The 16,356-nt window shown below is 40.6% G+C and overlaps 2 protein-coding genes across 2 annotated transcripts in view; both read right to left on the bottom strand.

Annotated features, from left to right (window-relative positions):
- Positions 1-388: 388 nt before the first annotated feature.
- Positions 389-4,984, bottom strand: LOC107694240 (uncharacterized). The gene is made up of 6 exons (XM_016493879.1): positions 4,923-4,984; positions 4,151-4,214; positions 3,831-3,933; positions 3,339-3,535; positions 3,034-3,156; positions 389-1,461 (listed from the first exon to the last, which is right to left on the bottom strand). Exons 2-6 carry the CDS (start codon positions 4,195-4,197, stop codon positions 870-872), a joined length of 1,062 nt encoding a protein of 353 aa, XP_016349365.1. The 5' UTR covers positions 4,198-4,214; positions 4,923-4,984; the 3' UTR covers positions 389-869.
- Positions 4,985-7,300: 2,316 nt separating this feature from the next.
- The window catches only part of cand1 (cullin-associated and neddylation-dissociated 1), a 13,924-nt gene continuing 4,868 nt past the window's right edge, over positions 7,301-16,356 (bottom strand). Inside the window, exons 4-15 of the mRNA XM_016493921.1 lie at positions 15,430-15,553; positions 14,610-14,866; positions 13,286-13,391; positions 12,879-13,024; positions 11,388-11,680; positions 11,058-11,199; positions 9,339-10,832; positions 9,099-9,194; positions 8,789-8,958; positions 8,543-8,707; positions 7,983-8,090; positions 7,301-7,708 (exon numbers count right to left, since the gene is read on the bottom strand). Of these exons, the coding sequence (XP_016349407.1) occupies positions 7,484-7,708; positions 7,983-8,090; positions 8,543-8,707; positions 8,789-8,958; positions 9,099-9,194; positions 9,339-10,832; positions 11,058-11,199; positions 11,388-11,680; positions 12,879-13,024; positions 13,286-13,391; positions 14,610-14,866; positions 15,430-15,553 (3,326 nt within the window). The 3' untranslated portion in view covers positions 7,301-7,483. The remainder of the gene's footprint in view (positions 7,709-7,982; positions 8,091-8,542; positions 8,708-8,788; positions 8,959-9,098; positions 9,195-9,338; positions 10,833-11,057; positions 11,200-11,387; positions 11,681-12,878; positions 13,025-13,285; positions 13,392-14,609; positions 14,867-15,429; positions 15,554-16,356) is intronic.

The following is a 16,356-nucleotide window of genomic DNA, read 5'->3' on the forward strand; positions in this document are numbered from 1 at the left end:
CGTCAGTATTGTACGTTTTAGTGCCTGTAAAAACGTAAGTAAATGTACGTTTTATAGAACCACATTTTACGTAAAATGCATACGAATTATCATGAGATCACGTTGATTATCCCCAACCTCTGCTATGATAGGTGATGTAATGAGGGTGACTTCTTTGAATAAGTCAATATTACTCTCTCATAGGTCTATGAATGGTAAAGTTACTTCTAGCAGATAAACATATACACATACACACAAATACACATTCTTATATCAAAGGATGGCAGATACATCTGTAGCAGGCTATGATGGAAAATGTAAAAATTGCCCTTGGCCCCCTATTTCACAGTAGATTCTACTCAACAGAAAATTGTATTGATTTTAAAGAAGAAATTAAAGGCCATGGAAAGTGGGGGAAAGAAAAATTATTACATTCCTCAGTAAGACAGACTTATGATTCCTACACCTGGGGATCCTAACACCCAGGAAATTGTATGGCATGACTTTATAAAGCTCCTCTGAGGCACTTCCTGTACCTGTAGAACAGTGCAGCCCCCAGGGTCCAGTTCGACGGTTTAATGATCCTTAGGGCTTCCATGGCAACCAGATGAAAGATGATTGGTTATACAGCAATAACTTGAGCTGTGCACAGGAGAGCATTATGACCATGAGTCCAATCATCGCTGAGCAATCAGGAAAAGTGCCAAGAGATTGCACAGGCATCTGTTTTGGCTTTATTGTCTCTTAACGTGAACAAGAATTGGTGATCTTGGTGAACTTTGGTGATCTTTTTGTAATCCTTTGTGCACAGAGCAATATTAACTTTGAACTGCACTGAGCAGCACTAAAGTCCCTTTAAGCATGTCAGTTTACTCTGCAGCCATCTTGGTTCATCCTTCAAGCTGCATCTGAAATTCTGTGCGGCACAGGTATTTTGGAGAAGGTGTCGGGCAAGTCATGGTGATTTTGGGAAGTTTCTGTCCTTGAGAGTTGCACAGCTCCACAGTGCGTTCCCTCAGGGAACCGTATGGGCCCCTGTGTGCAGGTAACAGATCTACCTGGTCCTGGTGACAAGGAATGTGGACCTGTGGCAGAGCTGCACGATAAGGCAGTGGAGAGTGTAGGATCTGGCGGCACAGATGCTCCTGGAACCCAGAAAATGGCTCCAGCATGTGGGCCGCCAGTGGGCAGTGAAATACTCCTCTGTTTGGTGCTTTTTTCATCACAGACCTCAGGGGCTGGCACGCTCTGTCAGTCTGCCTCATCTGTTGCATGGTGTCAGGACTGATAGGGTACACTGCCTGCACTACAGGACTTTGGAAAGTGAGTCGAGATCTCGGGGACACTCCAGAGGCTTTGGCAGGAAGCAAGCAGGGCCCATTTCCTTGAACACTGTGCACCTTGACAGAGAGAGACGTCTGCCCGACAGGTACAATTTTTGTATGAATAGGTTTAGCTGAACTGAATTCCATTTTGTCCGGCCTTTTTCATAAGAGAATAAGAATAATTAGACATTTAAATACTACAATCTTTTAAAAACAGTATAAAACTAACAGGCATGCACACTTTGACTGGCACCAGCTATGTAATTAGTGATGCTTGCTTAGTGTCTTGCAAAACTTTAGGTATGTTTCATGTGCTCATCATTTATGTTGTTCTACAAAGAAGAATGATAACTCAAATTGAGTGGCTCAAGAATTTGTGCTATTACTTTTCTAAGCAAACATACTTTTGCCCGGTGGACAATAAATAAGGAGAAAAAATCCCAAAGACTTGTATCTAATGTCTTATATCTAATGACCGGAATAACATACAGACTTTAGGGGCCAGTATGCAACTACCTGGCAACCTGCAGAACACCTAACAATGCTAATGACTAACAATGGCTCAGAACACTCTAGTACCTGCTTAGAAACTTTCTAACAACTACCCATAACACTTTAACAACATCATAGCAATGCACTAAAAAACTTGGAAATTTACAGATTAAAGAGAGAAAGGTTTAGTGGCAGAGTTTGCCTTTTTAGTATGAATGTCAGAAACTTGGTTCAGACAAGCGACACAAATCTATAACACAAACACAAAGTCTATAGCTTCAAGAGGAAATCGATGAAAATGGTCCAGAATCATCCATCACATATTTAGCTAAAGCATTCTTTTTTTCTGAAATGATATCACCATATTATCACTATATATTGCAAATCCTTGTCTGCATAGTTAGCTATGGGTGCACCACAGAAAGTTCCACTACAGGAAAGGTTATCAGGTTTTCAATCACATTAAGATCCAAATTCAATTACCATTTCAGTTACTAAACGTATTTATCAGTAATGGTTCAGGCAAGCATAGACATCTGAACCTTATTGCTCTTAAGTCCCATATCTACCAAAGTGAGGCATTTAAACATACTTTTTGCACTTTACAAGCAGACCTGACTGAGCTGTTGGTTGCTCTGTGTAATTCCACTTTATTGGGACACTTTAATTTCAGTTTATTAGCCCAGCTGTGGGGGCTGATAGTAGTAAATAGAAATCTAAATGCCCTCGCTCTCCCTCTCAGTTCTCAGCGCTGAACTCTGCTCTCTCTCCCTCACACCTCACAGCCTCAAATAAATGAGCAAAGCAGAAAAATACTTGCCCACGTGACGCCAAGACTAACCAGGCTTTAAATCATTAATAAGCAGAAAATTACTCTGCACATATCTGCCGGGCAAGATATTGACTGTGCCTTTTCATTTTTGTTCTGTGATTTTAACAGCGCCCTAAATGCAGAACGAAGTGAAACCATGAAAAAAGAGTCTCCTGCCTACACAGTGACAAGTGTGAAAGAACTTATCATTCCTCCAGCCCAAAAGCTAAGGGCATTGAATTCTGCTGCAAAGTCCTGTTCTTATCGCCAGGATTTAGATGGCCAGTCAATAGATGGTTGATTTGATCTATGAGCTTATGGTTTTAAGTCCACAGTGGTGTGACTTTAATTTTTATAAAGTAAAATAAAATGTACTTGAAATGTACTAGCATACGCTAGCATTTTAAGGGAAAAAGGTGGCAATACCTGCATCCAGACCTACAAGGTGGTCTTGGGGGGTCTGTTTCCTTCCAAGTATTCCTGGATTTAGTGATTGGTGGGAGTTTGGGGACAGTTTTGCATCCAGTGCCTCTCACAATCAAACTGCACCTGGTAATCATGTGTTTATACCAGCACTGAGCATATTATGCCATTGAGTATTGACATTGGTAATCAATTAGTGGTGTCTGTATTACAGGAGTAATTCAGATTTAGAACTTGAGGGTGAATTATTTTGTTAAAACGTTGCTTACAAAGGGAACCAGTTATATGGAATGAACTGTATTTAGTACCTGGCGCTTATGAGAGGGGGTAAACCGGATGTGATGTGATTCTTAGATTGTCTGTATGACCTCTTTTCTCTGGGTTGGAGGGTTAATCCTGTCATTACCGCTGGCAAGCTCTTGTGACTCCGAACATCGTCATCGTCATCTTCATCCCTGAGTGGCCCCTTTACACCAGGGAGACAGGGAAGGCTGGCAATAACATCCTATGCAAAACAAGCAGAATTAGCTCATATGTCCATAGGATGTTCTAGCTGCCATATCATGTGTGATATAATGTACAGTCAGCAGGTCATTATTGCAAAATAAATCATGACAGGTTGAACAGGTTCATTATGTACCAAGGTGTTTATTTTGCGACATTATCCCATTTATTACATGCATACTTTCCAAGTAAATGGACATACGTTGAAATTGCTTTATTATGGGTGATGGCTACCAGGGACAATTGTCAAATATAGAGTTTAATGGTCAGTGGTCTTAATGATTCTGTAGTTTTACCCTGTGTTGCAAGCATGAGGCGGGTTCTGAGAAATGCGATGGTACAGGTGAAACATCACGAAAAGGTGACCGACTTCTGTGTTTCCTAATTTTTTTGGAGGGCCTGTTGACAGAGCAAGTGATATAAATAAGATTTGATATATTTACTTTGAAAGTAACCTCAACTGTGATGTTAGCTATATAAATGGTTATTTTACTGTTTGTTCTGTTTGTAACATACTAAATGTTTCTATAACCATATACGGGAATGTATTGCAACATAAATATTATTTTTAAATATTTGCATTCTTGTTGCATATTAACAGCACAGAAAATATTACCAGTCTCCATTCCCATCCATAGGAAAGCCTTTGACAGAAAAGCCCATCCTGATTCTTATTTACCCTTAAAGAGAACAAGTTGTTAGATGACAAAGACAAAAATCCAAGATACATAATTACCAAATACACTTTAATCAATACTACTAAACCTCTCCCTCCTATAAATAATTGTTTAATTAAAGATATTCTTGACCAATAATTCAGCTCTTATCTTTACCAACAGGATTTCAAGAAATCCATTAGTCTTCAAGAAGTCTATTAACATATAAATAGGTGATTCATTGCAGAAATTCAATGCATGTGCATTGAAAATATATTTTCGGCCACAGTGGAGATAATTCATCTACTGATACATCAGGATTGTTTTAAATCAATCTCATGCTTTCAGATATCAATCAAACACACAATCCACCATGAAATATAAAGCTTGTACGCCTGCCCATTTCCCTAAACCTCAAATTTCCTTTTTCTCCATTTGATATTTGTCAGTGACAGATTAAAGATGATTTAGCATGGAAACTAAAGAAATTAGTGTATTCTAGCATTGCAGCCAACAACAGATAAAATAATATTGTAATAAAATACACACCATTTAGCACAGATTTGTAACACCGCCATGTGCACCTCCCAGTTCTGATAAAAACACTTATTTGAACATTTGAAGTTCTTGAAAGTGCAACAAAAGTACCTTAGAGTAAGCCAAATATCCTGTTTTTGGTGTCAGGATGACTTTCGAAAAACATCTGTTAAAGATAAATCTTGTAAAACTTACCACAGACATGCAGAAAACAAGACCGCTCAGTGGAAAGGCTGGCTGCCGCCTCATACTAAGGACAGTCAAAACGACTGAAATCAGGACATTACCATGACCACCCTAACAGACCAGTCAAAATCAAAGACAACACAGCTCTCAGCTGCTGATTGGCTGGTGGCTGGTTCTGTCCTGGAACCCCACACAGAGTTGAGAACAACCCCTTTTTGTGAAATGATTTGCATAGGGCCATTAATATCAGAGCAAACAAAACAAACAGTGACTCAAAATAATACAGATTATTATACAACACAGTAAAAGACGAGGACTCGCTTAACTTTTGACGTTGGTTTCCTGGCCACAGAATCAGCTCATGACATACCCCAAAAAAGCAACAATAATCATGCTCTCCAATCCTGAGAAACTGCCTCAAAATACAGACATTTGCCATGAGGCTTTACTCTGCATGTAGCTAGTGTAAGCGTCATTAGTGAGATGATATGAGTTATATTCCTCTTTAGGGGGTGAGGTCTCCTTGCATTGTTTAAATCCAACTTAGAGGTGAAACATTAAGCTTCAGGCTTTAAAGCAGCTACAAGCAGCTGCTCAGCAGGCCATGAAGGATCTGTCAGCAGTAGGGAAGCATTAATCTGCAGTGTGCTTTTTACGGCCTCCTGCTGTGATCTCCCATAGGGCAGTGCAGACAAACACTTCGTCATCATTACAAAACACATTTCATCTATAATGAAGATTAGCCTTTTTTGGCTTGCTCAAAATGATATGATCACATATACACAGTTTGGAAGAGGGAGGCTGTGTGCCACAGGCTTTTTATTGTCTTTTTTTTTTTTTTTTTTAGAAAGCAAGCTTTTTAAACGTAGAATTGGTTGAAATGTCGACAACTTTCTGTGATACAAAATTTAATGGAATACTCATGGAAATATCTATTTACCTTTATCTAATAACATTAACATGGAGGACACCTTGGCCTACATCTGTCCTGATGAGCAAATGATCACGGCTGTGCATTAGCGCTCACACCTCTGATGCAAATCAGGCCACTGCAAATTGGCCTTTAATAGCATTTGCGTGACTCATTAGCGTGCAAATTGGAAGTGGGTTCATTTAAGCGATGACAAACTGCTAATGTACTTTCATGCTTCCAGCACCCTGGTAGACGCAGTTCAAAACCCAGTTTTTGACTCTTCTGCTCACAGGTTAGCCTGTTTGTCCACCATGGCATGTTGAAATACTGATATTTTAGTTTTTGCAAGCTTATAGAAAAGAATTGCCTGGGCTTCTTCACCATGCATAGGTAGAGTCGATGACCTTTGCAGTGTTGCTTTGTTTTTCTAATGAGCAATATGGAATGAGTGAGGGCAGACGGCAGAGCCGACTAGGTCCTGCATTAGAACATTTTCTGTTGTTTTGTTATGGAAATATGACCCACAGAACATGCCCTCCAAAGCAATTGTTTGTGCCGACAAAGCATACTGGGCGTGTCATAACTTTATTATTTAGAAAGTTCTCAATAAAACGAACATGTAGAGGGCGTACATACTGGGCGTATCTTGCCCCATACGTGCTCGTTTTTTTTTTTTTTTTTTAAGAACTTGTGAATTAAAGTAGTAACAATAGCAGTATGCATTATCGGCTCATAAAATTGCCTGGGGGGGTTGGGGGTCATAGTAACACAGAAAATGTTCTAACGCTCGATTTTGTTAAGAGAATGGAATGTAATTTTTGGTACAACAGTTCCTTTAAAAAAATAATTTATGAAAGATTAATAATATGAAAGATAATGGAAAACGTGTATGGACTTGTGATCGGAATTTATCTGCAACCAAATGTACTATTTCAGAGACAACTTAAATGAAATGTAGATGAGGTACAAAAAGCCTCAAACAAAAGTGATGCTACTAACCTTTTTCAAATCCAGAGTAGTTCTTCTTCAAAAGTGCTAAATGTAACAAGAACACCTATAAAGTCAGTAAAGCAAATTGGAACTGGCCCTTTCAGCCAGCTCTTGTCATTTTTTGTGCGTAATAGGCATCAGCCATTATTATGGTTCTTAACTGAACTTGAAGGACCATAAAATGACATTTAGATGCAGGCAATGGACCTTTTATTGATTTCTTAAGGAGGAACATTGCCATACGGTCATATTTTAATGGATGTAGAACGCAGTCCGTACATGACTACACCAATAAACCTAGACTGTGTGTATTCTACACACTGCTTTCCAGGGCATCAGATTCAAACTTCAGTCACCCATGGGTCAGCTATACGGTGAGATCTATGATGGTGTTCCTTTCCCCAACATACAGATATCCTTAAAAAGAGACCCGCACACTAAACAAGAATATTGTGGTAAATTAAACTAGCTCTATGGGAAGCTTTGAAGCTTAAGAGAACGAATGTCTCTCTTTTCATTAGTTTTTTTCTTTTCTTAATTTTAGATTTTGTTTTCCTCCTATTTTTGATTCAGTGCAATGCATGGAACAATACAAGGGTCCCCCAGGGTTGGTTTTCTTTGTGGGTTTTCTCAAGAGCGACGGTAACGGGTACGTTGTCTTAGTCGTTTAACTGGTGTCCATGGATTCCATGTTGGCGCTGGAGGAGTCCCTCTGGATGCTGTCAAAGATGGCAGCCAGCTCAGGGTTGGAGCTGATTTGAGATTGGAACTCGCTCATTAGGGGGCTCTTCTCTGCCTCTGGGATGGTTAGCAAGGCCACTACTGCCCGCATGGCAGATCGTTTGAGCTCGTCCTGCTTCTCAAACTCCTGCTTCACAGAGTTGGCTTTTACCTGAGAAAGAACAATTAGAAATCAAAGGACTCTCACTTTTTTGACCAATGAATTGGCATCACTATTTGATGACCTTTCCAGTAGTCTGTGATAACTGAGAAAAAGAGGAACTGTTGAGAAAAAGGGGGAACAGGATTGGCAAATATTGCAAACTGAATTCAAACTTTCACCCACTATGGAAACCACAGATGCAGCTCAATTCAGATTTCCTCTAATGTCATACAAAGAAACGGCACTATGTCTGATTTTGGTGTTTGCGGAATATTTTGCTTACCTTTGTGGTGCATGTCGCCCTAAGCGGCTCTACAAGTCTGTCCAACCTCTGTAACACTGCACTGGGACACAGACTAGATAATCTAGCCAGCATGAGGAACGTCAGCATCTGTAAACACATTAATAGAGCAAAAAGAGCTATAAACCTTTGTGAATAATGAATCTACGCAGATACGTTTGGTCCCACTAAAGTTCCTTGTAACTATCAAATACCCATGGCTTGCTAGGTAAATACATGATCATTTGATAATTCCTGTTAAAAGTGTATAGGTAAACAAATTAATCGTATAAAACTACATATTTTCTAGCACAAAGTCCTCAATTGCATTAAAATAGTAGTTAATGCTCCTGCTTCATTATGATGCAAGTACACCTGGTAATAAGTACATTTAAAATAAAGTTGGACCATGTCTGTTGCATTATGCATCTATGCCTTTGATGACCGCACACTGAATCTCTGTTAATCAATTCACTCTTTCATCATCTGTGCTCGCTAAATGATCTGCATGGCAAAAAGCCTGTGTCTCATGAAAGATTCATGGGTCGAGTTTGATGACTTACCTTGATATCGTAATGGTCTTTAAGTCCGTCTTCAACATGGTTTAAGAACTCAAAGATGTCAAGTCTATCAAGGCAACTGTCTAATAGAGTGTACATGCATTCAAATGCAGCCTTCCGGATGTCCAGACCATCGTCCACTGTGTGTTTGAACGGACCCATCTCAACCTAGAAAGAGACAGGTGTCACTGAGCTTTGAGGTTTTAAAAAGACAGTAAAGCAAAGGGCTGTGGACAAAGGGCAGATTACCTCTCTGATTAAATCCTTGCGCACTTTGGTCTCATTGTACAAATGAGGGAGAACTGTATCCAACAGGTCTCGAATAAGAGAAGGTTTGTTATGAGCTGCAGAGTTGAAGGTAACTAGAGCCACTCTTCGTACATTGAGGTCTGGATCTTCCAATGTTTTCAAGAAATCCCCTAGAAGTATTAAAAAAAAAAAAACTAAAATTAAAACCAGTTCTAAAATGTGTTCTGGACAAAATTCAAAATTTGAACTTGGAGTAAGAGAAAAAAAATATATTTCCAAAAGGAGAAAACCAACTGATAACAGCACTTGCCTATGCAGTTTTTAAGAAGGGGGTCAATTGTCTGTGGGTGATCAGAAATTGTGAATTTAACAGCTGTGACTACAGAGCTCCTGGCATAAGATGATCCTGGGGAGAAAGAGAACACTTCAATCAAAACGCTGAGATTTATAAGAAACAATTTGTGATATAAAAACCATCTAAATAGTAATTCAATTTTAATTTAACAAAGTCTTTTTGATACATAATTAACAGGCAGAGTTTGACAATCACCTGATAAGAGATAGCCTTTTAGCCTGGGCAGAAGAGTCTCTGGGTCGATGAGTGTTAACTTTCCCAGACATTCAGCTACCACGTTCCTTGTGCCTTCTTCTGTACACTCGCAGTGTTTGAGCAACAGCGCCCACACATTTTCAACATACGGTTTAATCCCTGCCACCGAGGCAGAGCTGATGATTTCCTTGAGAGAGTGCAACAGCAGGTACTGTCGCTTGGGTTGGCCAGAGATCTCTTGCAGGACAAAGGGTAGGTACTCCGGGAGGTTCCCCACGCTGATGCTGCCTAACGCATATGAAGCTGCTGATTTGACCTCTTCGCTGGCTGAAGAGAAGGCATCCAGAATGACTGTTTTCAGCTCAGGCTGACCGCTCAGATCAACGTGATGGCCGACCTCTCCAAGGGAAAGCAGAGCCAGCAATCGGATGGAGTCAGTGGAGCGTGAGTTCTTCACATCTTGAATGAACTGTCCCACCACTGCAGGGCCCTCTTTAGGACAAGCGCGGGTAAGAGCGGCCACGCACTTTGCAATGGAGTAGTAGGATTGCTTATGGGTGAGCGCTGTACTCTGGGCATACACAGGACCTGTTAGCATACGTAGCAGGTCCATGTAGCCCAAGCTGGCAGTTCCCGTAGCTACAAGAGCCTGGAAGAATTCCAGCATGGCGCTAAGAGCGCCACCTTGCAGCAACGGTGAACGAACCAAAGCTATGAGTTCAGCCAAAATAGAGCCACTTATCTTAGACAGCGAGTCGGGGTGGACTCGTGCAAGGGTCGTGAGGAAGCTAATAGCCATCTGGGAGACATGCATATCGCTTTCATTGATAAGAGGTGGCAGCTCAGCCAGTACAGCGTCAATCATGGCCGGTGTTACACTATCGCTGTAGTTCTTGACCAGAATGTCCAGTGCAGCCAGTGTGCTTAGTTTCAACGCTCGTTGGTTCTTTCGTAGGAAGGAGGCAAGAATGGGAACAGCCTCACCCAAGATGGGCCTAAGGTTGATCTTCAGCGGTGACCCTGCGATGAGTGTGAGAGCTTTGACGGTGGTCAGCCTTGTTATCTCATTCTTTAGTCGCTCTAGGAAGATGTGGAGAGTGCCTGGTAGGTCTGCACCAAGGCTATCACCAAGGTTGCAGATAATTTGCCCCATACAAGAAATAGCTCGCTCTTTAACTTCCTGGTCGATATCTGCTGCCTTCAGCCTTTTAATGGTGCAAGCAAAAAGGTCAGAAATGTATGGCGAGGCATCAAAAACATCTGTTTGATCCAGGGGCCTAATGACTTTGACCAACTGCTGGGTAACCAGCAGTGCTTCAGAGGTGATCTTATAAAAGGGATCACCCACACAAGCAACTACAGGAGGCACTATAGCCTGAACATGGGGGTGGAAGACTTGAGGCTGATGGTTGCACAGGATCACATACAAGCAAGACAGGGCATCTATCTTCAGATTTGAAGAGCTTGACTTATCGTTGAGAGAAAATATGATTCCTAGATGGAATAAAATTTACAAAGTCACTCCAAATGCACAACATAATGGCTACATGCAATTTCCAACCAAACCAAAAATCTTTATCATTCCAAGGTTTACACCATTGAGCTTTTAAAAATGTCACAGGTAAAATGCTGATCAACCTTGTCAAAAATTAAGCATATGATAATGGATGGAATGACTCTACTCTCTTTAACATTTAGTAGCTTGCCTGCGGCACATACCTGGGATGAGAACAGGAATATGCTGCGTCAGGGCCCCTGGCAGCACGTTCACTAGTTCTGTCAGCATGTTGAAGCAGCACTGCCGGGTCTTAACACTTTTCTCCTTCATCTGTTTGTGCAGTGCTTTTACTATCATGGACACCTGCAAAGGCACACAAAATATCACCCTTATAAATAAACTTACATAATTAGAAAGCCCAAGAGTATGAAGTAATGTTGTTACTGTCTACAAATACTCTCCACAGTATATTGCAATGATACAAAGGAATGTATCTGTGTGTCTGTATAAACTAGCAGTACTAGATTAAAAACAAGTATATCTCTCCCTACCTGACTTTGAAGCATTGTAAGAGGAGTTTCTCCCTGTTCCATGGCATCCGGGTCACAGAGCCAGCTCTGGGCAGGGCGTGTTTGCTTGAGTAAGGACAGGTAGGCATGGAAAACATCTGCCTTGACGTTTTCTTCCCGCTCTTTAAAGCGGGCAATGAGCGCTGGAGAAACAGTGCGGTAGAACTCCGGTAACATCTCATGTCGTGTGCTCACCACGGCATCCAAGCACTTTGCTGCTGCTCTCCTCACTTTCCAACTCATGTCGTCATCGTCACTGTACTCATCATCACTTCCTGTTTGGATCACATGAGTTAGATGATATCATAATCACAGTCGCTTATTTGAATAAACTGCTACAATCCATATTGTTCACAATAGATGGCGTGGGTACTTCAGTTCCAAGCTAGCAGCCCTGAAAAGAATTTCTGTTAACACTCAGACACTGTTGAACATACAGGCCAACAAGTTTGTCCCCTGAACCCTCTGCTTCAGCAACACAAAGAGCGTGGGCTTCTGAGAGGAAAACAAATGTACCCTCATATCTGCTGCCAAACTGTTTGAGCCTCCCAAGGCTGCTTACAAGCTAGTGCGCAGTCAGCACAATCAGTTATTGAAAAGAAAACAACAAATAGGTATGAATATGATTTATGGATGAAAACAACACTCCAGTATTGGCTGAGATTAAACATTTTTGATGCCAGAAAAGATCAAGTATACCAAAGGCATTCATGAAGGCAGTGGATGTCAAACTCAAGCTTTTGGACAGGGCTTGTCATTACTGACTGCTCCTGCAACCTGCATTTCTTCAACCATACTTCCACATGAAACACTTCATTCCAAGACTTTCAACATGCAACACTAAGCACATCCAAACTCAGCTGTGCTTCAGAGCACTAATGGTTATAAAAGCATTTTCATTCAGAGAATGCACAACCTGTGTCACAGAAAGTGGCATGCCATGCTAAGCACAAGCATTTAGGGGAGTCAAAAGGTGCCTGCTTGACAATCTCTAAGGTAACAGACGAATGGTGGCAAACGTTTAAGCCTGTCTAGACATTACAGGACAATCAGTACCCCCCAACCCCAATCTCAGAGCCAATTTCTATGAAGGCTATGAAGGCTTAAGCATTATTCAAAGCTGCTAGACCGGACAAGTCGCCATCGTCCATTCATTCCAATAACAAGCTAATTTCTGATTGTCTGGCAGTCTCTACAGATGTCCAACTTTTCAGTCCTCATACAGGGACAGACTGCCTCTCCAACAGCTGCATTATCAAGATGCTGCTTTCAAAGTCACTAATGGTTTTCCCCAAAAACGTGGAGAAATAAACCCAAGGGTTTTTATTATTGTCATGCCACCAGAAGAGGCTACCACACACCAGAACTAATTAACTGAGCTGGTAACTTACAGCTAAACAGACTTTTGGTTCAGGAGAGAGAATAAATCCTTCTTCCCTCAGACAGAGAAGAGAAATGAGCCCCGCCTCATACCTTGATAATCTTCGTCTACACCGTCGGCATCCATTGCATTCTCATCTTCATCCTCATCGTCATAGTTGTAGTTGGGGTCATAGGTCAGATACTTAAGACAGATGCTAATGACTGTTGGGACATGTGGGTAGACTTCCTTCGGACACCTGCGAATCATAGTCAATAAGAGTTTTTTTTTTATTACACAAAACATCAGTTCACATCAAGTCATGCAAAAGTGAAACTTGGTTTATCATCTGCTATATTTTTGTTGGTAATCTTATAATTTATACTACTACTACTCACAAAAAAAAAAACTAAATAGTGTAGTCATTACAAAATAACTCCAATAACTCATACATTATAATATCATGTGAATCAATTTAATATCATCTGGTATCAACGGTTAGATGGAGATGTAGACTGACCTCCTTACGAAAGACTCGAAAGCTTGTATGCAATATTCCCTCAGTTCATCGTCATCAACATTGCAGAACTTCACCACCAACGGGATGATCTTCTCCAAGTACTCACCTGCAAGATAAAACCAACAAGTTGTCATTTACCATCATTACACGCACATCAGACAGATCTGCTGGGTTACAAAACTTAACATCAAACTGCAATAATTCATTGAGAAATATAAATGAGTTCGGAAAGCTGCAAGATAAAGGCCTTGCTGTGTTCAGCACAATCAAAGAAACAATCTTAAGATGACAAAGACTTAATTAAAACAGTAGCACAAGAGATAGCTACAAAACAACTTTGAGTGCATTCCACTGAAGTAATCTTACGCATCTTAAATCGCAGCTGTCTTTGTTTCATCAAATGTAGGCGGTAATTGGCTGATGGGGGAAATGGTGCACCACAGCAGCAAACCTAAATGACTTTTCGCTTCATTTCATTTGTGTCAAATGGCCTGCCTTAGCAGCACACCAATGGAACAATGTTGATGACAAGGTGAAGTGTAATAATGACCGTACTGGAGATTGTTCCATCTCTTGTCACAAAATAACATTCTGGCAATTTGTTCGGTCAAATTCCAAGGAGAGTTGCCTTCAAGCATATACTCCCTATACAACTGTGCTTTGAGAGTGGATTTTTATAAAATAGTCAAACTTTTGAATAATTAAGGACAACTTTAACGTGTTATATTATTGTATCAGTTATTAAAAACTGTGGAAAAGAGAAATCAACAAAATATCTTTGAATGTTGTCAAAATCTTTCCTGTCAATGCAAAACTGGAGGGGAAAGATGGCACACATCGGCCTGAATAACTTCTACTGCTCATCAGCCTGAGCATTCATAAAGTGAAATGTAATCAAGATTCAGTGTCAATGCTGGTGACCTCAATTTTGAGCTAAACATTTTCTATCATAAGAAAGGACTCCAGCCTTCAAGATCAAGCCAGGGAGAACTGCGCTAAAAAAGGCAATACTTAGGAGGGGAAGATTTCATTACACAAATGTATTTACTCTATGCTTTCTGCAAAAAAAAAAAAAAAAACTATTGTAATAATTACACCATTTAAAGATCCTTGAGGACAGCTTTGGTTTGCTTTAGCTCATTCCAGCGAAGGCTAAATTACAGCATCAGTGGTGAAACTAATAGCTGTATGAGAAGATCACAGTTGATGGCTTCAATAAGTGCACAGTAAAATTGCTTTCAGCACTTAAAGAGTAACTGAGATGAGGTCTTGAACCCTGAAGACATTAAGTTAACTGAGGTCTGTAACAAAGGGGGAGCCTCACCAATTCTGTGGCCAGCTTGTCTGCTGATGGCAGCAATACACTGGATGTAAGTGCGCGTGGTTGACATAGATTCGTTGCGTGAGAGCTCGGATAGTAAGTGCTCGATGAGGTCCACAAAGACCAGGTTTCCACAGCTCATGACCAGATGTCCCAGGGCTATGATGGTCCTCTTTCTCACTGCCAGGCGAGGGCTTGTCAATTGAGGCAGCAGACAGCTCAGAATGGAAGGATGAAAATTCACTAAGAGGCCACCTTGTCTGGGTGAATGAACACAAACAATGTAAGAAAAAGAAGAAGAATTTGTTGCAAAGACCACATAATGACCACAAATTTTGCCTCTTTATTAGACAGGAAATATGGAATACTAAAATAATACTCTTACTATTTCTAAAGCATATAACATATAGAGCAAATTTCTTTTATTTACATTATAAAAAAGGGCACATTTTATCCCACGATGCATTTTAATTTGTAGTTTAGGACCTTAGCAATGGCACGCTTGTGTATTCAATTTCCCAAGGAACACACAAGCAGGATAAAAGCTTCTTCCTAATGCATGAATGTAAATATAAATGAAAAATGCAATCACCCAAGACAAATTCAAAGTCTGCCATTAGTTACCATACAACAGAGATGAGAGTCGGCCTCTAAACCGAAAGATTTACAAGAATATTCTGCTCAGTGAACTGAGAACTGTCACAGAGGGGAGATGCATGTGCATAAACACATCCAGAAATTACCGGGCAGGAACCCATGTGCACTCAAAAGCACAATTGGTATAAACAAAAACAGCAGTCATCACATGGCTCGTCTGACATACCTGCACAGCATGTCTGCCATGATGTCCAATGCTTCCAGCTGAACTGAGACGTCCTCCTGCTTGGCAATGGCACTTGTGAGGCGGCCTGTAATCTTTTTGCAAACGCTAGCAGCAAGAGCAGAGCCTAAAGCATAGAGAAATGGACTTAGCAGGCAAGATGGTGAAGGAAAACAACTAAATATTAGTACTGTGTTCGATACATCGATACGACGATGTATCGTCACAGAGATTTGACGATACGAGTATCGATACAGCTGTCCCAGTATCGATATTGTGGCACGTGTGCACCAGTGGACCGCGCTTAATTTGAATAAAAGAACGTTTAAAACAGAGTAGAAAAGTGCAAGGTTTCTAAAAAATAATGAATAGAGCATAATATATAGGCTACAACAAGGTTTAATCTGGCCGCTTAGGAACACAACCGGGGTTGCCTGATATAAAGAGAGTAATCCCTAAAACAGAGTTTCCCACTTGCGCAATACGGAAATATCTGCTAAACGTGCTACTTATCTTTGTCAACCTGGCAACCCTGTGTACGCGCGCTCTCTCCACTGTGGATAAATGTGCTTGCTTTCTGAAAACACTGGTTAGCTTGCAGTTTAGCGATCTCCACTTCAATATTCTATTCTCAGAAAAGTGTAATTCATCAAGTGTTCATTTATGAGATAGGGCGAGAGAGAGAGGCTGTGTATGTATGAATTACCACCGTTTTGCCGCGTTTCTCTATTTACAGTGAAGCTGTGGCTTTAATTCCTTTAGAAACAATGATGTTAACAGCTCCTTGTTGAGAGTGTGTGCGCTAGATACAGTGAAGACAGTTCTAAATAATTAGTTTAGAACTCTTCTAATTTTTCGTTTTTTTTTTTAAACGTAGAGAGTGTGTTAATTTGTGCAATGATAACCTACCAGCAATGTAAATATGATTTT

This window comes from Sinocyclocheilus anshuiensis, unplaced genomic scaffold, assembly GCF_001515605.1.
Source record: "Sinocyclocheilus anshuiensis isolate Anshui unplaced genomic scaffold, SAMN03320099.WGS_v1.1 scaffold1316, whole genome shotgun sequence".
Classification (NCBI taxonomy): domain Eukaryota; kingdom Metazoa; phylum Chordata; class Actinopteri; order Cypriniformes; family Cyprinidae; genus Sinocyclocheilus; species Sinocyclocheilus anshuiensis.